Genomic DNA, 22,999 nt, shown 5'->3' with positions numbered 1-22,999 from the left:
TGTTCAATTATGAACTTCCAGGTCTGCCAATAATATATGTTTTCTCTGACTCTAATCGAGTGCCTTTTCCCCAAAGCTACAGCATTCTCAGTGCTAAGAAAGATAATTCACAGCAAATTCTTCCACTTGATGTGTTAGTTGAGAAGAGACATTATTTGGATTTTGCAAAACCAAAGAAATGAGCCGGCATATAAGTTGGTACAGGTGCAATGAGTAAGAGCAGATTCACACTGTGGCCATTTCACAGACAAAATCCAAGAAAAAAAAAAAAATTGAGCATGCACCCTATAGTAAGTAAATAAGTAAATCGTAAAAGTACATGTAGATAACATGCGGCACATAGTTAACGCTATTTTGTTAAAAAAAAGCGTAAAAACCATCCCAACGCGACAAGGTGTGCCCAATCAGGACAGTCCTATCCTGTCTCTAGTATTAAAACTTTACCTTGTGTCAGCTGACCTCAATAAGAATAAGGGCCGAGCCGGACAGGGGCCGACTGTTCAGCCACCTGTCCATGGGAAGCTATATAGGTGATATGACTACCGCAGACGCAGCTTCAAAACCTCTAAGGAGACTATTAAATACAGTAAAAAAAAAGGTTTTAAAAATAACAACAAATTAAGAAAAAACACAAAAGTTCAAATCTTCCCCTTCTGACCCATTAAAAATAAAACAATTAAAAAATGCCCATATTTGGCATCACTGCATGTGTAAAAGTCCAATCCTTAATATATAACATAAATTAATCCGATCCGTAAACAGTGTAAAGAGAAGAAGATCGAAACTACATAGGCAATCAAAACATCATATCTACCCCAAAATGGTATCAATAAAAACATCAACTCAGGATGCAAAAAATAAGCCCCCACCCAGCACTATATCCCGAAAATGTAAAGCAATATGAGTCTTAGAAAATGGCAACATGTGAAAAGGGTTTTTTTTGTTTTTTTTACGAATTTCCGATTATCTTTCCACCACTCAAATAAAAAAAAAAACTATAGATATTTGGAATCTGTGTAATTGTACTGACCTGAAGAATCATATTGCCAGGTCAGTTTTACCATATAGTGAAATGTGTCAAATAAACACCCACCCCCTCCAAAAGTACAATTCATCCCGCAAAAAACAAGCCTTCATACTACTACATTGACGGAAAAATTAGAGTTATGGCTCTTGGAAGAAGGGGAGGAAAAAACGGAAAAACATCCTTGGGAGAAGGGGTTAATGGTTCTCTGAGGAATGTTCTGCCACACTCACTGAATTTGGGCAAATCGTCATGATCTGGTGCTGGCAGCTCCATTTACAATTTCTGATCAATGGCGTCCCAGATATACTCTATAAGGCCACACATCCAGAAGAATTAAGAAGGGAGCTGGCAGCTGCGGATCTTGATGATTTGCATTCAGCATGACAGCCTGACTTTATTATAAGTCACAACAGTGCAACAATATTATAAAGAGACACATTTGGGGTGCATTATTTTAAGGCATTGATGGTCTCTTTATTTAATTGTTCCTTTTTATTATAAAGCTCTTTCATTGTGCCTCTTTCTTATAATACTCCCCCATTATGCCTCTTAATGATAATTATAATTTCCTTTTGTGACTATCAAAGTATAAAAAGAAGTTAATACTCACCTCACACTGGTCCTACGCCAAGTGGTGCCACAGCTTGTCTCCTGCATGTGCAAGTAGAAGAGCAGGGAGCTGATGGTTCTTGCTCTCTGCTCCGCTACAGTTGCTAACAGTATCTGCATCCTGAAGATGATGATACTGTTAAAGGTTTTGCGGGCTGATGATGGCTAGTGCTGGAATGACCCATCTGGTTTTTGGCTGAATTGTCAGTTTTGCCCTGTGTAATATGCTTGTATATCACTATGGCTGCAGTGGAAAAATCCAATGTACATATTCGGAGATGAACCATAATAAGTAGTAAAAGTTTTTGCAATATATAAATACAGCAACGCTCCTTTCTATGGAGCAGGGAGGTGGTGTTTAATACATCTTAAGCAACAGTAGCCCTTTAATTATTATTGAATGAAACACGTAATTAAAAAAATATTCAAATTATTTTTTTATTTAATACAGAGACTGACAAATGATACTTACAGTATTATTGTTACTAGTGCTCAACATTTTCTGTCATCTTATCATGTTTTTCTTTATTTTATCAGTCACAGGAGTCGTTAGAAGTAATTACCCCCACCATGATCGGCAGCACATACCGGTAGGTGATTCTCTGTGACTGTTATATACAAAGTTTCTGCTTCAGTTTTGCAGATGTGTAACTTCTTACGTCTTAAAAAAAAAATACCAATTACCTATGGTAAGCTTTACCTTCTAGGAAACTTCACGAGATTAAAGGAGATCAAAATACAAAACTTTTCTTTTATGATAGTGAAGCAATTCACTTGGGAAAAAAGTAAAACACCAAACACTGCTGGTGACCCTGCCGGTTCTTGTACAAACTAGAGATCCTGAACCCGCAGTGCCCAGAGGTACCAGCGTGAGCATAGATAGCCCTAACCATAGACTAGATGATGGCAACTCGGACCTATGCTTGAAAGGCTGTCGAATGCTTCACGTACTTCCTAAAGAACCGTATGGCAGAGCAGAGTGCAAATTACCTACAGAAGGGAAAGTGTGCCGAAAGAAAAGATCCCAGAGTGAGTAAGACAAACCTCAAAATTCAAAGTGATTAAATATGTACTGTTAGAAAATAAGCCACCTACTTCCCAAAGAAACTGAAGACTAGTGCAGGGCAAAAAGTATAAATTGCAGAGAGATAAACCATAGCTGGTCTTTCATGGTCTGACTTAAATTACAGCAGTATGGCTGGACATCAAAAAGAGACTGCAGCAAGGATAACAAAAACTAAGCACCCGGAGAAAGGCTAAGTGCCCACGATGCAGAAATGCTCCGGATTTTTCCTGAGTGTTTCTGCATCTCCCTGGCAGAAAAAACTCATGAGGATTTTACATGCATTTTACCTGCAAGGGACCAGCGTAATTGAAGCGTTTTGATCATGCGATTTTGCATGTGGGTTGTCAAGCGCTTTCTAAGCGATTTTAGCATCACTTGGAAAGTGCTTGACAACTTGGTCACACTATATAAATCCATGCAACCAGCAACCGGCAACCGGCATGGATTTTATATAGTGTGACCAAATTAGTTAAAAAAAAAGAATAAGAATGGTAAAAAATAAAAAAAAAACATTATACTTACCTTCTGATGGCCCCCGGTCTCCTTATTTGATGCGTCCGGTCTTCCCGGTGTCTCGCGGTTGTGTAAAAGGACCTGCCATGACGTCATTTAGTCATGTGACCGGTCACATAACTAGATGACGTCATGGCAGGTCCTTTTAGACCATCGCAAGCTGCCGGGAAGCCAGGACGCATCGCTATGGAGACCGGAAATTTCCACAGCATATGCACAGCACATGTGGATTATCGTTGGGGAACATGGCAGACCTTCTACCATGCGTTTTTTAAGCATTTCTGCAGCGGAATTGCCGCTGCGGAAATGCTTAAAAAACGCATAGTGGGCACACAGCCAAAAGGTGTATCTGCTGTGGCTCGGCGGACAGAGAAGCTGCCCACAAAGCACAGGCTCAAGGGTTCAAACCCAGACGTATGTCACTTTCTCAAATATATGTAATTATTAAAGGTAAAACAATTACAATGTGGAAATAATAGATCTGATCATTTAAGAGACTGTTATGCTAGTGTAGCAGTTCACTCGGGATAATAGGTAAAGTTGAAAACTGTACCTGACCTGTTCCTGTACAGACTAGAGATCCTGACCCCACAGTCCCTCGTGGTTCCTGCGTGAGCAGAAGTAATCCTAATCATAGAATCATTGAATGTTAGAGTTGGAAGGGGCAACCAGAGTCATCGTGTCCAACCCCCTTTTCAATGCAGGATTCACTAAACCATCTCAGACAGATGTCTGTCCAGCCTCTGTTTGAAGACGTCCATTGAAGGAGAACTCACCACCTCTCGTGGCCGCCTGTTCCACTCGTTAATCACTGTCAAAAAGATTTCTTCTAATATCTAATCTGTATCTTCTCCCATTGCTTCTAGTCTTTCTTCGTGTAAATGAGAATAAAGCTGATCCCTCTACACTGTGACAGCCCTTGAGTAGTGATGAGCGAGCATGCTCGTTACTTGAGATTTACGAGCATGCTCGGGCAAACAAGGAGTATCTTCAGCGTGCTCCGGTGTCATATTTCCGTCTCTCTGTGTGCATGATTTGCGACTGTTTGACAGCTTTAATACATGTGAAGAATGTCTGTTTCTTACGCATTCCTCACATGTATTAAAGCTGTCATACAGTAGCAAATTATGCACACGGGAGTGATTCAAACATAACACCGAGCTCGCTGTAAATACTCGGTGCTCGTCCGAGCATGGTCGCCGAAAGGGTTAACAGAAAATACTCGCTCATCACTACCCTTGAGATATTTGTAGACAGCTATTAAGTCTCCTCTCAGTCTTCTCTATTATAAGCTGAACATTCCCAGATCCGCTAACCGTTCCTCGTAGGACATTGTTTGCAGACCGATCACCATTCTGGTAGCTCTTCTCTGAACTTGCTCCAGTTTATTCATGTCTTTTTTAAGATGTGGTGCCCAGACTTAAGACTAGAAGATGGCAACTTGGACCTATACTGCCTAAAAGGCCGTTGAGTGCTTCATGTTCCTCCTAAAGAACCAGAGGGCATATTAGAGTGTAAATTACCTACAAAAGGGAAAGTGTGCTGAAAAAGGGAAAGATCCCAAAGATCCCAAAATAAAGTATGTACTGTTAGATAATATGCCACCTACTTCTTAAAAAGAAGCAAAAAGATAGGTGCATAGTACAGTAAAGAGGTAAACCTTAGCTGGAATTTCACTGACTGGTTTTAAACAAAAACAGAATATCTGAACATCCAAATGAAGCTAATGCCAAACAGGAGGAACGAATATAAAGCCACACCCAAAAGTTGATAGGGCAGTCAAATAAAAACAACTGTGTTATGCTGAACAGACTGCAGCCAGAATAACAGAACCTAAAAACCTGGAGAAAAGATGTGTCTGCTGTGGCTCGGTGGAAAGAGAAGCTGACCATAAAACACAGGCTCAAGGATTCGAATCCTGGAGCACAACCGAGAAACAGAAGTTGGCTAAAGTTGGAAACTCCACAGTCTCGCTACTTTCACAGTTATGTGAGACTTCCTGCTTCTGAACTGGGAAATTCCACTGTTCGGGAAAGACTGTGTGTAAACACAAGAGTCCTCTCTTTTTGTTTCTGGATCTATTGGTATATGAAGCAAATTAAGATATATTCCTGTGTATTATGGAGCAACAGGGTGAAGAGAAGGCTTTAACAAACACGAAGGTAAAATGTGCTATAGCTCCTAATGTGTGTCTTTAGTGTTGGATTCAGATCAACACTTTAAGAGCAGCTATGTCACCATAGTAATGTAAACCCTTACAAGAAGCTATTTTTTCTTGCAGTGGATTAACCCTTTAGAAGCAACCATTGTATTCTATTGAGCAATGACAAAAGAACATGTCCTGATGCTCTGCTTATTGTGTCCCAGTCTACACAGCAAAGCTAAAACGTGACATGCAATATTGAAAAATATCAACCTAATAATGTACAGTTATGGAATTATTTAACCCAAAACACCTACTATGATGCAGCAAAATACCTTGGTGCAGAAAACTGTAACTCAACACCCAACATGACATATTCAATGGATTTTGCTGTATTAATGCTGTTCACCTCACCCTTTTAATTCTGCAACCGGGCTACAAAAAAAGCTTATACTCAAACATTAATTCCACTCACTTCTCTGTAGAAGCTGCCACATTATACAAATTATTTTTATATTTTAATTGGATAATTCAGCATTTGATTTATTTTGTAATAAGTGGTTATGCATATTTTAAGAATGTATTTAATATTGTTTTATTTTCACAGTCTATCCATTAAAGATCACAAATGGACATTGAGCAGTTTATTACTTTATATAATATACACTATCATTCTCCACTGTAACTGTGGGTAATTAGTTATATTGCAGTGGCAATTGTGCTGGAACTAATAACACCAAACCTCAGCCCGTCATCAGCTTCCAAGCAATCTTATAATCTATCACGTCCATCCACATCACTACAAGCAGCAGCATTGCTTCTCTATTCCATACACAATACTCACTGCATATGTGAAAGCAAAGAACAGAGAAGGTCAGCTTCTTAGGAAACACCCACTAAGCCTTAAATCTGCAGCTCCAAAGGTAGACGTGATAAAGAAAGCATGTAACTAATAACAATAGGCCTCAGTCTGTTATCAGCTTCCAAGCAATCTTGTAATCTATCACGTCCATCCACATCACTACAAGCAGCAGAATTGCCTCTCTATTCCATACACAATACTCACTGCATATGTGAAAGCAAAGAACAGAGAAGGTCAGCATCACAGGGAACACCCACTAAGCCCTAAATCTGCAGCTCCATAGGTAGACGTGACCAAGAAAGTATTGAAATAAAAAGAAGCAATATATAAATCAGCCAACAACATAGTGCTACACAGATCTAAAATATGTAACAGGCAGGAGGAAACAAGGTGACCTTGTTAGAAGAATTCATAAGAGACATCTATTGATTGTGCAAAAGTAGAGAAATGTAAGATTCTGGCTGAGAAATTAATGAACCACAAGACAAAGGCATTTACACGTAACGGATATATCCTCCTTCTGTTTTTCAGTCTATCAGTAAGATCTTCAGGACTGTTCCGCTGCTTGGAGACTGGAATTCAGTTCAGCGTGACGCAACCTGTGACTCTGGAATATGAGGTGGATTCCTGGAGTAACTACACAGAGATCCTGCAGAATCTGCCTGAGAAATATGAGATTATCGGTCCCCTATTCAACATAAAATCCAACGTAGGAACGAATGTGGTATCCGCAGTCTACCTCCCTCATTGTCTGTGTCTGGGAGGTAATGAATAAAGTCAAATACCAAAAACAATCTGGATAAGATGTGTGAATGGGCAAACACTCGGCAGATGAGGTTTAATGTAGATAAATGTCGAGTAATGCACCTAGGACCGAGTAATCCTATTGCTACATATACATTAAATGGGACTATACTCGGGACTACAGAACAGGAGCAGGACTTGGGTATTCTGGTTACGAGTAAGCTGAGCAGCAGCACTCAATGTCAAGCAGCTGCCGCAAAAGCAAACAAGATTTTAGGATGTATAAAAAGAGAAATAAAATCCCGCGATCCCAATATATTGTTACCCCTTTATAAATCACTGGTGAGGCCACATCTGAAATATGGGATCCACTTTTTTGGGCTCGGCATGATGAATAGGATATTTGGAACTTATAGTCAGTTCAAAAGGTGACAACTAAATTATTACACAGGATGGAGGCCTCTCTTACATTACTCGGGATGGAGGACTCTCCTACATTACACGGGATGGAGGCCTCTCCTACATTACAGGGGATGGAGGCCTCTCCTACATTACACGGCATGGAGGCCTCTCCTACATTACATGGGATGGAGGCCTCTCTTACATTACTCGGGATGGAGGACTCTCCTATATTACACGGAATGGAGGCCTCTCCTACATTACACAGGATGGAGGCCTCCCCTATATTACACAGGATGGAGGCCTCTCCTACATTACATGGGGTGGAGGCCTCTCCTACATTACACAGGATGGAGGCCTCTCCTATATTACACAGGATGAAGGCCTCTCCTACATTACTCGGGATAGAGGCCTCCCCTATATTACAAAGGAAGGACGCCTCTCCTACATTACACGGGATGGAGGCCTCTCCTATATTACATGAGATGGAGGCTTCTCCTACATGACATGGGATGGAGGCTTCTCCTACATTACACAGGTTGGAGGCCTCCCCTATATTACAGAGGATGGAGGCCTCTCCTACATTACACGGGATGGACGCCTCTCCTATATTACACGGGATGGAGGCCTCTCCTACATTGCATGGGATGGAGGCCTCTCCTACATTACATGGGATGGAGGCCTTTCATATATTACACAGGATGGAGGCCTCTCCTACATTACACGGGTTGGAGGCCTCTCCTACATTACATGGGATGGAGGCCTCCCCTATATTACAGAGGATGGAGTCCTCTCCTACATTACATGGGATGGAGGCCTCTTCTACATTACATGGGATGGAGGCCTCTCCTACATTACATGGGATGGAGGCCTCTCCTACATTACATGGGATGGAGGCCTTTCATATATTACACAGGATGGAGGCCTCTCCTACATTACACAGGATGGAGGCCTCTCCTACATTACACGGGATGGAGGCTTCCCCTATATTACACAGGATGGAGGCCTCTCCTACATTACATGGGATGGAGGCCTCTCCTACATTACATGGGATGGAGGCCTCTCCTACATTACATGGGATGGAGGCCTTTCATATATTAAACAGGCTGGAGGCCTCTTCTACATTACATGGGATAGAGGCCTCCCCTATATTACACAGGATGGAGGCCTCTCCTATATTACATGGGATGGAGGCCTCTCCTACGTTATATGGGATGGAGGCCTCTCTTACATTACTCGGGATGGAGGACTCTCCTACATTACACGGGATGGAGGCCTCTCCTATATTACATGGGATGGAGGCTTCTCCTACATTTCATGGGATGGAGGCCTCTCCTACATTACACGGATTGGAGGCCTCCCCTATATTACCGAGGATGGAGTCCTCTCCTACATTGCATGGGATGGAGGCCTCTCATGTGATGAGAGGTTGTAAAAGTTCAGCTTGTTTAGCTTAGAAAAGCAACGCCTCAGAGGCGATCTCATTCACATGCATAAATATATGTGGGGTCAGTACAAAGGACGATCACATGACTTATTCCTTCTAAAGACCACACTAAGGACCAGGGGGCTCATTACGGGTGGAAGAAAGGTGATTCCAGCAGCTAAACAGGAAAGGGTTCTTTACAGTCAGACTGTGGAATGCCCGACCACAAGAGGTAGTGATGGCCGACACTATAACAGCTTTATACAAGGGCTGGATGATTTCCTCATAACAAATGTCATAGTGGGTTGTAAATAATCACGATAGAGAATGTAGAACTGATGGAGAAAGGTTGATCTTGTTGGACCAAGAATAGGGAACATAAGTATTTGATCCACTGCCAATTTTGAAAGTTTTCCCACCTACAGAGAATGGAGAGGTCTGTAATTTTTATTGTAGGTCACTTCACCTGTGAGAGACAGAATCTAACAATATAATCCAGAAAATCACATTGTATGATTTTTACATAATTAATTTGCATTTTATTGCATGAAATAAGTATTTGATACAATAGCACAAGAGATCTTACTATTTGATCCAGAAACCTTTGTTACAATTACAGAGGTCAGACGTTTCCTGTAGATCTTGACCCGGTTCGCACACACTGCAGCAGGGATTTTGGCCCCCTCCTCCATACACATCTTCTCCAGATCTTTCAGGTTTTGGGGCTGTCTGCCTATTGCATCTTGATACGGACCGTCCATAACAACTATTGTTACACAAGTTTCACAGATTGTTATAGATTGGCTCAATGCAAACCTTGCTTTGTATATGCATATTAATCTGAGGTTCTGACAATTCTGGTTACAATATGTCCATGTTTTGAGTTTAATATACATGAAGTTATGGCTGCACATTGCACTTTATACTGCGTATCTAGTGCACTTTATGGTAATATACCAAATTGACTAACCATGTATTAATATTTTTTGATCTGGAACCACGGGATAGGATCATCTGGCCTATCTCTAGACCAGGTTGGTTGTCTGTGGACATATAGACTTTTTTTGTTCTTTTTAAATGTTTTTAAAGATTATTTTTGTGGCTTGTTTTTGTTGTTTTTGGTATTAATAAATAAAAAAAATGTTTGAGATGATCACTATGGTCTACATATATCCTTTTTTCCTTCTTTCTTCTCCCATGCCTCCTCTGGATCATCCAGATGGTCATTAATGAACTTCAAACAGGTCTGGACACGTGCGACCATGAGCAGGGGAACCTTGCGTACTCTGCAGGATGTTAATCCTTGACAGAGTAGTGTGTTACTAACGGTAATGACTGTGGTCCCAGCTCTCTTCTGGTCATTGACCAGGTCCTCTGGGCTGATTCCTGACCTTTCTCAGAATCATCCTTACCCCGCGAGGCGAGATCTTGCATGGAGTCCCAGACCGAGGAAGATTGAGTCATCTTGTACTTCTTCCATTTTCTAATAATTGTGCCAACAGTTGTCGCCTTCACATCAAGCTGCTGCCTATTGTCCTGTAGCCCATCCCAGCCTTGTGCAGGTCTACAATTTTGTCCCCGGTGTCCTTAGACAGCGCTTTGATGTTGGCCATGGTGGAGAGGTTGAAGTGTGATTGATTGTGTGGACAGGTGTCTTTTATACAGGTAACGAGTTCAAACAGGTGTAATTAATACAGGTAATGAGTGCAGAGTAGGAGGCTTCTGAAAAGAAAAACTAACAGGTTTGTGAGAGCCAGAATTCTTGTTGATTGGTAGGTGATCAAATACTTATTTCATGCAATAAAATGCAAATTAATTATGTAAAAAATATCTTACAATGTGATTTTCTGGATTTTTTTTTTAAGATTCTGTCTCTCACAGGTGAAGTGACCTACGATAAAAATTACAAACCTCTCCATTCTCTGTAGGGTGGAAAACTTGAAAAATTGGCAGTGTATCAAACACTTATTTTCCCCACTGTATGTCTTTTTTTCAACTTACATAACTATGCAATGTGACCTCGCTCATAATTCAGATGTATTTATAAAAATACCTAATTGTAACATGGCTCCTTATTTTTTGCCTATAGAAGCTCTCCTGTTATTTTTTTCTTTGCTAAACATGTGTATGTGTGCTGTGTAAATGCAATAAAATACTCATCGATCACCATATGTATCGGCTTCTAGCTCCACTCTGGTCCTCTTCTCATTCACGTGAGTGTAATTCTGACCAGCCGGATCACACATGAGTTTAAATATGAACTGAAAATCGCTTAAAAGGCTTGAGAAGACGATCATAGTTTCGGTCCATGTGCGATCCTTCAAAACACCGGATTGCGCTCTGACCAATTTTATTAATGAGGCAGTGCACATGCCCACTTTGCTTCCAATCGGGTGGCACTCGCCCATTCATGTCTGTGGGTCCATGCAAAACCTTGGACCGCACTTGGTTGACACCTAAGTGTGGTCCAATTTTCACAGACAAAGTGAATGGAGAAGATGGAGAATTTTTTATTTTAATTCTTTACATCCGAGAAAAGCGGATCACTCTCTGATCAAACTTTGATCAGTGTCTGATGAGAATCTGATAAACCTAATTGGACTGATTATCTCGGATGTAGAGCTAACAATCATCTGCACCTGTGTAGGTCTATGGAGCATCAGATAGAGGCTGCATAGACTTACATTGATTGCACTTACAGCACACAACGCACTTACACAGGTTTAGCACATAAAATAATGGGAGTGCTTCTTTGATTATTCTTGTCTTAATTATTTCTTCTTTTTTTTTTTGTAGGTTTTAAAGGAGAGAAGTCACTGATTAAATGTTTCCACTACAAGGATGATAACATGGCTTTCGAAACACCATCTAGAATAGAAGCAATGTACGCAGTGATGGAAAATCCCACCTTTTCCTGTATCGGGATTATTTTATATCCTTTGAGGCTTTTCAAAGAAGGAATAATAAAACGTATCCCGTGTCATGGAATGGTCCTGTTATTCTACAACACTATTATCAAGGATGATCTGTATCACATGTATAGACTTCATCTCTATCTATTGCCAAGGATCCGAACAGTGGAAAAGGTATCTCCACAATTATTTCTTTCTATTTATCATATGGAATATTTAAGTATAACTTCAATTATGAACAGAGAAGGCATTGAGGGGGGAAGGGGAGCAAGACTGGGCAATTGCCCAGGGCTGGGGACCCAGAGCATCTACAGCAGGAGCTATACTGATAATAACATTATTAGTGTACCTTCTGTTGTGGAAAGTGCTTCAGGACCTTTGGTGATATCACGATCATGTGACCAGTCATGTGATGTGATGTCACCACAGGTCTTATACTCTGTGGAATTTCAGGACCTTTGGTGACATCATGATCATGTGACCTGTCATGTGACCATGATGTCATTACAGGTTCTGCATTCTGCGGGAGTTGGAAGAACTGAAGAGGAGATGAACTGGTAGTAAGTTCTCTGTTGTCTCTATGTGTGTCTGTCTGTGTGTCCCTGTCTGTCTGTGTGTCCCTGTCTGTCTGTGTGTCCCTGCCTGTCTGTATGTCTTTGTATTTTTGTGTGTGCATTCCTGTCTGGCTGAATTTGCATATATGTCTGTGTATGTATGTATGTATGTGAGTGTCTATCTGTCTTTATATCTATATGTGTTTGTGTCTCTGTCTGTCTTTGTATCTATATATGTGTTTGTGTCTCTGTCTGTCATTGTATCTATGTGTGAGTTTGTGTGTCTCTGTCTTTGTATCTGTGTGTATATGTGTCTCTGTCTCTCTTTGTATCTATCTTTATGTCTATGTGTGCGGTTGAGCCTAGTATGGGCTTCTGGTGGTATACATTAGTGAGGACTGCAGAATTTATTGACTTCTGGTGGTATATATGTGTCTGCAAGTATGTGCCTTTGTATGCATGTGTCTGTATGAAGGTGCTCTGTGTATACACATATATCTGTATGTGTTGTGACAAAGTCACTGGCAGAATGCTGGAGAGGAGGTATGTTTCACTGAGGCTGTTAGCTTCAGTGATGTAAAACATGCAACTTTTCTCCTGCACAGTAGGTGCAGAGAGGGTTAAGCAGCCATAAATAAAAGGGCATGCTTTACAGGTGGATGGCTAAAGTGTGGGCGGGAGGTCATCCACCATACCTCCACCTCAGAGTGTGTTTGGGGCTATAAAGAGCCAGCCTTTTGACTCAGGTGATGTTCAGTATCTGGAGAAACCTGCTCCGGAGAGGAGCTTGCATGTGTTGTGCTGAACCGCGTCTGTGGCTAACTCTGAATGGCCGGACCCCGGCCAATATATGGACTGTGCTGCATCTTTGTATTTTGTTTTACCATTATGCAGAATGGGCTGTATTTACTTTACTTCATGATGTTTAATAAATCAACCTGAAATTTGAAGAGACAATGTTCCTCTGCATACAGCCGAGCAAGCTGCTTTACAACTGTATGTATGTGCTCTGTGCATACATGTGTCTGTATGTATGTGCTCTGGGTATACAAGTGTGTACGTGCTCTGTATATACGTATATGTATGTACTCTGTATACATGTATATACTTGGCATGTGCTCTGTGTATACATGTGTGTATGTTCTCTGTGTATACATATACTGTATGAGTGTATGTGCTCGGTGTGTATATGCTTGTGTGCTAAGTGTGTGTATACATATGTGTGTGTAACATACAGTGTTTATGTCGCATATTGTGTGTATGAAGCATCCATTTATAAATCCCAGCTGCACAGACAAGAGTTCATAGGTGTGTATGTGCTCATAACTTTTGTTATGACCAAGTCAAAGTACTGACCTTAATCTTATAAAAATGTTGTGGAAAGACCTGAAGCAAGAAGTTCATGGAGAAGAAATAACAGAATTATAGTTTTTTTGTGGGGAGGACTCAACTAAAATTCCTTCAAGACGATGTGCAGAACTAATTAACAATTACCAGAAATGTTTAGATGCAGTTATTGTTGCACAAGGGGTCATTCTGAAGGCAAAATTTCACATACTTTTGCCACTCAGTCATGTGATATTGGATAACTTTCCTCATTTAAAAATAGCAAAGTCTTAGATTTTTAGCTCATTTATAATATTTAGATCACTTTATCGGCTTTAAGGACTTGTGAAAATCTGATGTAATAATAATAATAATAATAATAATAATAATAATAGTTTATTTTTATAGCGCCAACATATTCCGCAGCACTTTACAAATTTTAGGGGGGACTTATACAGACAATACAGAATAAGCATATCTCATATCGAACGGAGTGAGGGCCCTGCTCGCGAGCTTACAGTCTATGAGGAAGTGGGGGAGACACAAAAGGTAAAAAGTACATATATTGTATAATGCAGCCTTGATATACTGAATAGGATAAATAATAATACATGGACTGGTCGCCAGCCAGTATGTGTACAGTCCTGACAGAGGCTTTTATGTGCATGGTTGGTTTGAACCCGAAGTTGAAGAAGATTTTAATATGGGGGAAAGCTGGGATGGACAGAGTGTGTTTAGGTGATATGCCAGTCTAAAGAAATGTGTTTTTAGGGTTCGCTTGAAACTGTGGGTATTGGGAATTAATCGAACTGTCCTGGGTAGTGCATTCCAGAGAATTGGCGCAGCACGCGAGAAATCTTGGAGACGGGAGTGGGAAGTTCGGATTATGGAGGATTTTAGTTTCAAGTCATTTGCAGAACGGAGGGCACGTGTAGGGTGGTAGACTGAGACAAGAGAGGAGATGTAGGGGGGTACTGAAGCATGGAGCGCTTTGTGGGTAAGCGTGATAAGTTTAAAACGAACTCTATATTGGATGGGCAACCAATGCAATGACTGGCACAGGGAAGAGGCATCTGAGTAGCGGTTGGCGAGGAATATGATCCTGGCTGCTGCGTTCAGGACGGATTGGAGAGGGGAGAGTTTAGTAAGAGGGAGACCGATTAGTAGAGCGTTGCAATAGTCAAGACGAGAATGAATAAGAGCGACAGTAAGAGTTTTTGCCGAGTCAAAGGTGAGAAAAGTCCTGATTCTTGAGATGTTTTTGAGGTGTAGATGACATGAACGAGCGAGTGATTTGATGTGAGGAGTGAAAGAAAGATCTGAATCAAAAATGACCCCAAGACAGCAGGCTTGTAGCTGGGGAGTAATGGTTGAGCCACAAACGGAGATGGCAATATCGGGCACAGGTAGATTAATGGAGGGAGGAAAGACGAGTAGTTCAGTTTTTGACAGATTCAGTTTTAGGTAGAGGGAGGACATAATGTTAGACACAGCAGAAAGACAATCACTGGTCTTTTGTAGTAATGCAGGGGTGATGTCCGGAGCAGAGGTGTATAATTGGGTGTCATCAGCATAGAGATGGTACTGAAAACCGAATCTACTGATTGTTTGTCCAATAGGAGCGGTGTATAAGGAGAAAAGAAGGGGGCCTAGGACTGATCCTTGAGGAACCCCGACAGTAAGAGTAAGTAGGGAGGAGGAGGAGCCGGCAAAAGACACAGAGAAGGAGCGGTCAGAGAGATAAGAGGAGAACCAGGAGAGAACCGTGTCCTTGAGGCCAATAGTGCGGAGCATAGTGAGGAGGCGCTGATGATCCACAGTGTCGAATGCTGCAGAGAGATCCAGGAGAATCAGCAGGGAGTAGTGACCATTAGATTTAGCTGTTAGTAGATCATTAGAGACTTTAGTGAGGGCAGTTTCAGTAGAATGTAAAGAGCGGAAACCAGATTGTAAAGGGTCAAGAAGAGAGTTGTCTGAGAGATAGCGGATTAGACGGGAGTGGACCAGGCGTTCCAGGAGTTTAGAGATAAAGGGAAGATTGGAAACAGGTCTGTAGTTGGCCGTGCAGTTCTGGTCGAGGGATGGTTTTTTAAGTAATGGTTGTATGCTGGCGTGTTTAAAAGAAGAGGGAAAGATACCAGATGAGAGGGAAAGGTTGAAAATTTTAGTTAGGTGAGAGGTGACAGCTGGAGCAAGGGACTGAAGGAGATGTGAGGGAATAGGGTCGCTGGTGCAGGTGGTAGGGCGAGAAGATGCAAGGAGCCTGATCACTTCATCTTCCGTGACTGGTTCGAAGTCAGAAAATGAGCAAGATACAATGTGGCGGGGGGGAGCATGCATAACATTTGGGGATTGGGAGAAAATTTCCTGTCGGATATGGTCAATTTTTTCTTTGAAATAGTTAGCCAGATCGTCAGCGCTGAGGTCGGTGGTCGGGGCCTGTGCTGTTTGATTGAGGAGAGAATGAAACGTGTCAAAGAGTCGTTTAGGATTATTGGAAAGTGAGATGATGAGGTTGTTAAAGTAGGTTTGTTTGGAGAGGTGAAGGGCAGAGTTATATGTTTTCAGCATAAATTTATAGTGGAGGAAATCTTCGGGCAGATTTGATTTTCTCCACAGCCGTTCAGCGCACCTGGAGTACCTCTGCAGAAGACGTGTTTGAGGCGTGTGCCAGGGTTGTCGCCGTCTATGCCGAATTGTTCTTTGTGTAGGAGGTGCGGCTTCATCCAGGGCGCATAGCATTATTTTGTTATAATGCTTCAATGCAGATTCGGGACATGAGAGGGAGGAGATTGGGGCCAATGATGATTGCAACCTTTTTATAAATTTCTGGGTGTTAATGGCGCGTAAATTTCTATAAGTGTGGACGGTGGGAGTGTCTTGAGTAGAGTCACAGTTCTTGACAGAGAATGAAAGAAGATTATGGTCAGAGAGTGGAAGGGGAGAGTTAGTAAAGTCATGTACTGAGCAAAGCCGGGAGAAGATCAGGTCCAATGTGTTCCCGTCCTCATGTGTAGGAGAATTAGCAAGCTGTGAAAGGCCGAAGGAGGAGGTTAATGATAAAAGATGCGTGGCAGATGGGGAAAGAGGATCGCCAATTGGGATGTTAAAGTCTCCCATGATTATCGTGGGGATGTCGCAGGATAGAAAATTTGTAAGCCAGGCAGCAAAGTGATCCAGGAATTGACGGAGGGGACCTGGGGGGCGATAGACAACCGCCACTCGCAGGGAGAAGGGCCGGTAGAGTCTGACTGTGTGGGCCTCAAAGGACGGGAAGATAAGGGAGGGTACAGGGGGGATAACCTGAAAAGTACATTTTGTTGAAAGAAGCAGACCAACACCTCCACCTGATCTGTTGTCAGGTCGCGGGGTATGAGAGAAATGTAGGCCACCATAGGAGAGAGCTGCAGCGGCGGTGGTGTCCGACTGCTGGATCCAGGTTTCAGTGAGAGCCAGAAGGTTGAGGGAATTAGAGAGGTTTTAGGTCAAAATTTTACCTAAACATGGAACATTCTGAAGGGTTCACAAACTTTCAAGCATGACTGTATATTGTTTTAATTCTTTTGCACAACAAAATCACTTTCTAAAAATTGTGATATTGTAAAAACCCTAACTTTCATTTTTCTGATTACAGAGCTCGAAAAAAAAAACTGCCAACGACAATTGTGTTTGTTTTAGGTATTTCTAAATGTAATTATAGCCATAATGTAAACCCTTTATCATGAAAGGTTTTTTTTGCGTAAAACACCTTCAAATGTTGTAAAATTTTGGAGCAACTTTTTTGTGACTTTTGGCGTATTCACACTAATTCCAGCCAAAATAAGGTGAGCATGGGCGGTAAGGGACACAACAAGGACTACTCTGTCTAATTCATGAAATTAATACCACTTCAGTGGTGTACATTTTTCTCAAAGTAAACTCATAGGGGTATATGAACCTCTATCAGAAAAATTGAGCTCCTCTAAAGAAACATTATAAAATAGATCATTTAGTGTGGATTCACTTAACCAGTGGAAAGTGACTGTGTAAAACGTGCAATTTTCATTTGTCTTGGTCTCGTACAGGAGGTCGAGCGTGATAAGAAGAATACTTTATTCCAGAGAATTTACAAACCTCCTCAGACAGAAACTGTGTATTCTATGAAGAATTATAGAATCAATGGCCCTGAGAATGCAAATGTTTGCCCAGAGGTAAGTTATGCACTGACATACATAGTTTCTTCATCATTTTAGAGTTTTTTAACACTTTCCTAGCAGGGCAATTTTTCCTTTTTGCACTTTTGCTTTTGTCCCACCCTTCTTCCAAAAGTCAGACATTTTTAAATTTGCCATCATTGTCTACTTTTTTGCGAAAAGAGTTGGAGTTTGCAATAACACCATTCGTTTTACCAGGACAACAAAATAGTGAAAAAATGCACTTCTTCCACATTTTGCCCTAGTTTTGATAAGTTATGACATGGTGTAATTTGCCATGTGTTGCTGTTCTTCTGTGGTTTCATTTACCTAATTTTAAGACCTTCTAAGGACCAAATGTTTTTTTTTCTTATGTCCTAATATGTAAAACCATAAAATTTAAAGAGGGTGTACTTAGTTTTTCTCGTAACTGTAGATTGCTTGCTGATTTACGCCAAATGTATCAGACCTTGAGTGACAAATTTCTGTTCAAGGAGTATAAATGAAGTTTATTGTATATGTTGTAGACTCTGCTGTTTGAGAGCTGCCCCCCTGAGGTGTACTCCTTCACTGAAATCATTGCTGAGGGGGAAACAAGCACAAAAATTAATTTGTCTATACTTTCAGAAGATAAAGATGATCCAATATGGAAATCTCTCGTGTCTGCAGGTAATGTAGAACAAATGTGTTATTGAAATGCCATGTAACAATAGCGATGAGCGGATCGGGCAAAATTCGAATTCTACGGTTGCCTGGATTTCCTCAAGAAAATTTGATTCTCTACAATTACTGTCCCTTATTAAGCTGCCGGGTGACTCCAGTGCACAATAAATGTAATATGCAGAGAGTAGAACAAAAATTCCTTCTACTCGCCTCACCGCTCACCTCCCCGGTCCCTCAGCTACTCACTGCCACCAGTCCGCTACGCGACACATCTCCAGAAATCTTCAGCTTGCTCTGAAACCCCTGGGCCTTTCATGTTGGACTGGGAATTCCGACATTGATGTGGCCAGGAGATTTTCAACATCCGCACACAAGGTCACAGCGATGTTAGGATGTCGTGACCATTCACACGCTTGCGCTGAATCCTCTTGGACTTTGTCAAAGCTGGAAGTCCCAGCTCAACGTGAGGGAGGCAAACTGAAGATGCAACTGCGACCGGAGGAGTGACATGGAGAGATCGGAGAGGTGAGCGATAAAGTAAGTAGAAAGATTTTTTTAACATTTTCATGGTCTTCTTTTGATCAGAATAATGGCAGCCAGTGGCCACTCTTTTGCTAAATCTACTCAAAAGTGAATTACAAAAATAATGCATTTTGGTGAATGCAAAACCTAAGATGAAAACAAAATAGGGGACTTAGTTAATACTATTTTGATTAAAAAAGAGTAAAATCCATCCCACCACCACAACAAAGTATGCCCTATCGGAATGGTCCTATCATTTTGATGAATGCGGATTTTTGTAAAATTCAAGTAGAATTCAATTCCATCTGATTATATTCACTCATTTCTAGTTATTATAAAGTGTTTTTTATAATTGAGCAGCAACTCACTTGGGAAAAATAGGTAACACACTAAAAACTGCCGGTTTCTGTACAGACTAGAGATCCTGACCCCACAGTCCCTAGGGTTTACTGCATGAGCAGATATAGCGCGAACCATAGGCTAGATGATGGCAACTCGGACCTGAAAGGCCGTTGAGTGCTTCACGTTCATCCTAAAGAACCGGTGGGTAGAGCAGAGTGCAAATTACCTACAGAAATGAAAGTGTGCTGAAATAGAAAGATCCCAGAGTGAGCCATAAAAGACAAACTAAAAGATTAAGTGCATGCTGTTAGAGAACACATCCTAAAAAGAAACAGAGGATAGGTCTAGGATAAAGAACATCAAAGAGTAATCAGCTAGCTGGACTTTCACTGACTTAAACTACAGCAGTATGACTGGACATACAAATGAGGCTAATACCAGCAGGAAATACCAGCAGGGGGAAAGAATATAAAGCCGCACCCAAAAGGTGATAGGGCAGACAAATGAGTAAATGAAAACACCTGTTACCCTAAAAAGCAAAAGCTCAAGGTTTCAAACCCTGAAGCGTGACAGTGGTGTAATAGTGATGTCCTATAATAATGTATTTATGTGGACGCTGGCTGATAAGATAATTACTAGACTGTGACAGAAAACTAGACATGAATTGTGAGATGAACATCCATCTATATTTCTGCTATTTGTACATGACAGTGGTGCTTAGAACAGATATATAGCTTAAATGTAATCTGTCACCAGGTTTTTGCTACCTCTTATGAGAGCAGCATGATGTAGGGGCAGAGACCCTGATTCCAGTGATGTTGCCAGTTCTCTGCATGCTGAGTTCTGCATAACCCCGCCCACACCACTGATTGGCAGCTTTTTGTGTACACTGTGCATAGGCAGAAAGTTTTCAATCAGTGGTTTTGGTGTGGTTACACAACATTCATTAATATGGAGGACTACCTGGCAACAGATGTACAAGTTCTCTAGTGATATTCTCCTAGTATTTTCCTAGCAGCCCAGTAAGTGATGCAAAGATGGAAACAAGGTCTCTGTCTCTATATTATGCTGCTCTCAGATTAGGAGGCAAAAACCTGGAGGTAGCTTTCCTTTAAAGAAGTTGTCCACTACTTTAACATTGATGGCCTATCCTTAGAATAGGTCATCAAGGTATAATGGGTGGAGGTGCGACATCCAGCACCTCCGCCGACCAGCTGTTCCCTGTCTCGGTGGGACATATGGGGTGGATATGCAATACCAGCCACGGCCACTATACAGTAGATGGAGCTGTGACACCGAGACTAGTTTATCAGCGGGGGTGCCGGGTGTCGCACCCCCACCAATCAGACATTAATGACCTATTCTAATGAAATAACATTAATGTTAAAGCAGTGGACAACCTCTTTAACTATTAATATAATCATTTTGTTTAAGGAAAAAATACGCTTCTAAAATAGATAAAAAAGATAAAATCTGAGTGCGGTTCAATCTGATTTCTTATATTGAATAAAGAAATAATAACTTTTGTACTGTATTAGGGAGTAGATAAAGAGGTGAGATTCTTAGTAAATTCTGTAATATTTTGAATGATGGATACAACATTGAAATCTGAAGGAGAAATCTCATCCTAATCTGCCAGTCCATTGTGTTCAGTCATGATAATATTTTCCATAATTTTCTTACTTTTTCAGCCTAAATTCACAGATATATTTTTTTTCCAGGAGAAATGATAAATTTACCATCTGCAATGTCAGGTATGTACTTTAGATTTATCATTTCATTTCTTGTCATCTGCACTTGAAATGTTTCTACTATATACAACCAGAGATGAGCAGATCGATCCGTGGAGGATCGAGTTCAAGTCAAATTTCTTGAAATCTACAGTTTCGCGCGAATTCAAACATTTTGAGATTCAATTGGCAGAAAAAAAGAAAGAAAAACAACTTCCCTGGCCCCATTTCCCACCCACGCTGCTGAAGCATCAGAGAGCAGCTAACATCTTTTTGCGTGGCCATATTGCCCTCTCCCTAATAGTGTTGAGCCACCCCCGTAGTGTTCGAGTTCGGTTCGGTTCGTCGAACACCCGTGTGTTCGCCGAACTGTTCGTCGAACTGTTCGTCGAACACCTTCGAACACCGTTAAAACCAATGGCAGGCAAACAAAAACACATAGAAACACATAGAAAACACCTTCAAAGGTGTCCAAAAGCTGACAAACTGCTCAGAAGACACAACTAACACATGGAAAAGTGACAAGTACATATAGTCATGCGAAAAGAAAAGAGGTGGAGGAGTAAAAGGAGGGGGAGACACAGATATAGGCATGTCATGCCCTTCTAAAATCCAAAAAGTGAGAAGCCGAGACGGCCAGTCCGCTCCTGCCCGTGCCACCTCCGTGTCGCCGGGTTTGTGCCAGAGCCGCGGTGAACCCTGACGGCCAGCCCCCCTCTCCCAATACTGGTGCCTGTCCGCTGGTGGGTCGAGAGAGCCCCCCTCTGGTGGAGGCAGCTCTAAGCTTTTTAATTTAAATTGTCCCTCTAATTTGAATGAATACACTTTAAATCCATTTACAAGGATCTATTGGAGGGCAAGTCTCATGCCAGCAGCCGCGTAATTCCAGCTCCAGTAGCGTCCACTAAAGCTGCTGCAGTTAAAAAGCTTTTATAAGGATCGAGCTCGGCTGTCCACCGCAAGGCATCCTAGTGCCAGTCCCAGCCCCTATGCCTTGGGGTGCCTCCTGATGCTCTTCACTGAGTATCCCGTGGTCCCGAAGCATTTCCTTTGAAAAAATTAAGTGTCCAAACTACAGGTGGTGTAGCTTGCTTAACAGCCGGGATAATCCGCTGACTAGCAGACACTGCTACTAGGCACAAAGTATTTCCTGGGCTAGATGCAGTTAAAAATTTGTAAGTAGATACTCTCGTTGGATGCTGAGAAAGCATTCCATAGAGTCTCCTGGCACGCCATATATGATTCTCTTAAAAAGCTTGGGGTAGGGGTCTAGGGGACCCTTTTATAGCCAAAATCACGGCCCTGTATCACAATACGTCACCTAGGCTGAAGATAAATGGAACTGTAGCACCGAGGGCTCGGTTGCTACAGACGTATTGCACCTCACCCAGAGGTGTGATATCTCACTCTCAGATAAGGATGGAGTGTGGATCAGGACCCGACACCTGCATGCATTACACCACATTGCCGTGGGGCAGGGCGACCAATATGCCCCTGAGATGGGCACAACAGTCCCTGTCCCTGGCTGGAGTGGGGGGAGGGAACACTGAGGAAGGGGAACCCTGCAGTGCAGGAGCAGGGAGGAAGCAGTTCCTGGGTGCATTGAGAAGGGAGTATAAAAGGTGGGCACCATCTTAGTTCAGTGCAGAGAAGTCTGAGCAGAAGTGGCAGGGAGCAGGGGCTCTGCATGAGCTCTGCTCCGGAGGCGGGCCTAGTAACAGAGGCCCAGGCCTGCAAGAGGGAGAAGGAAGGAAGAGGAGCGGAGAAGGCTCCAGGAACGAGGAATGAAGGGATCCCAGGGGTGCGGACGGGCGAGTCGCCACCGCACGCCCGAATCCACCTGCGTGGAGGGGTCAGGCCAAAGGGGGAAACCGGTCCCCGAACTAGTGGAGGCAGGAAACGACCCTCAGCTAGAAACCGGAGGCTCTGACATTTTATGTGGCGCAGCCCCTTGCTCCACCCGCTAGGAAGGCACCACATAGGGTCAGG

At 42.0% G+C, this 22,999-nt stretch overlaps 2 protein-coding genes across 5 annotated transcripts in view; one reads left to right on the top strand and one right to left on the bottom strand.

The window, feature by feature from the left end:
* LOC141167149 (uncharacterized) overlaps window positions 1-22,999 on the bottom strand; it is a 1,037,600-nt gene that overhangs the window by 291,958 nt on the left and 722,643 nt on the right. The gene's annotated exons all lie outside the window — the stretch shown is intronic.
* The window catches only part of LOC141167147 (NACHT, LRR and PYD domains-containing protein 12-like), a 225,452-nt gene that overhangs the window by 191,424 nt on the left and 11,029 nt on the right, over window positions 1-22,999 (top strand). For 3 of the 4 annotated variants that reach the window (XM_073654536.1, XM_073654532.1, XM_073654533.1), the window contains 7 exons: window positions 2,174-2,226; window positions 6,752-6,984; window positions 11,586-11,875; window positions 13,990-14,130; window positions 17,646-17,771; window positions 18,281-18,422; window positions 21,002-21,034. In XM_073654536.1, the coding sequence (XP_073510637.1) occupies window positions 2,174-2,226; window positions 6,752-6,984; window positions 11,586-11,875; window positions 13,990-14,130; window positions 17,646-17,771; window positions 18,281-18,422; window positions 21,002-21,034 (1,018 nt within the window). The remainder of the gene's footprint in view (window positions 1-2,173; window positions 2,227-6,751; window positions 6,985-11,585; window positions 11,876-13,989; window positions 14,131-17,645; window positions 17,772-18,280; window positions 18,423-21,001; window positions 21,035-22,999) is intronic. The other variant, XM_073654534.1, reaches the window with a different exon arrangement.

Source organism: Phyllobates terribilis, unplaced genomic scaffold (assembly GCF_046119375.1).
Source record: "Phyllobates terribilis strain yellow unplaced genomic scaffold, ASM4611937v1 Scaffold_11__3_contigs__length_659146591, whole genome shotgun sequence".
Lineage (NCBI taxonomy): Eukaryota > Metazoa > Chordata > Amphibia > Anura > Dendrobatidae > Phyllobates > Phyllobates terribilis.
Note: the sequence above shows the minus strand (reverse complement) of the source record. Positions and strands in the feature narration are given on the sequence as shown.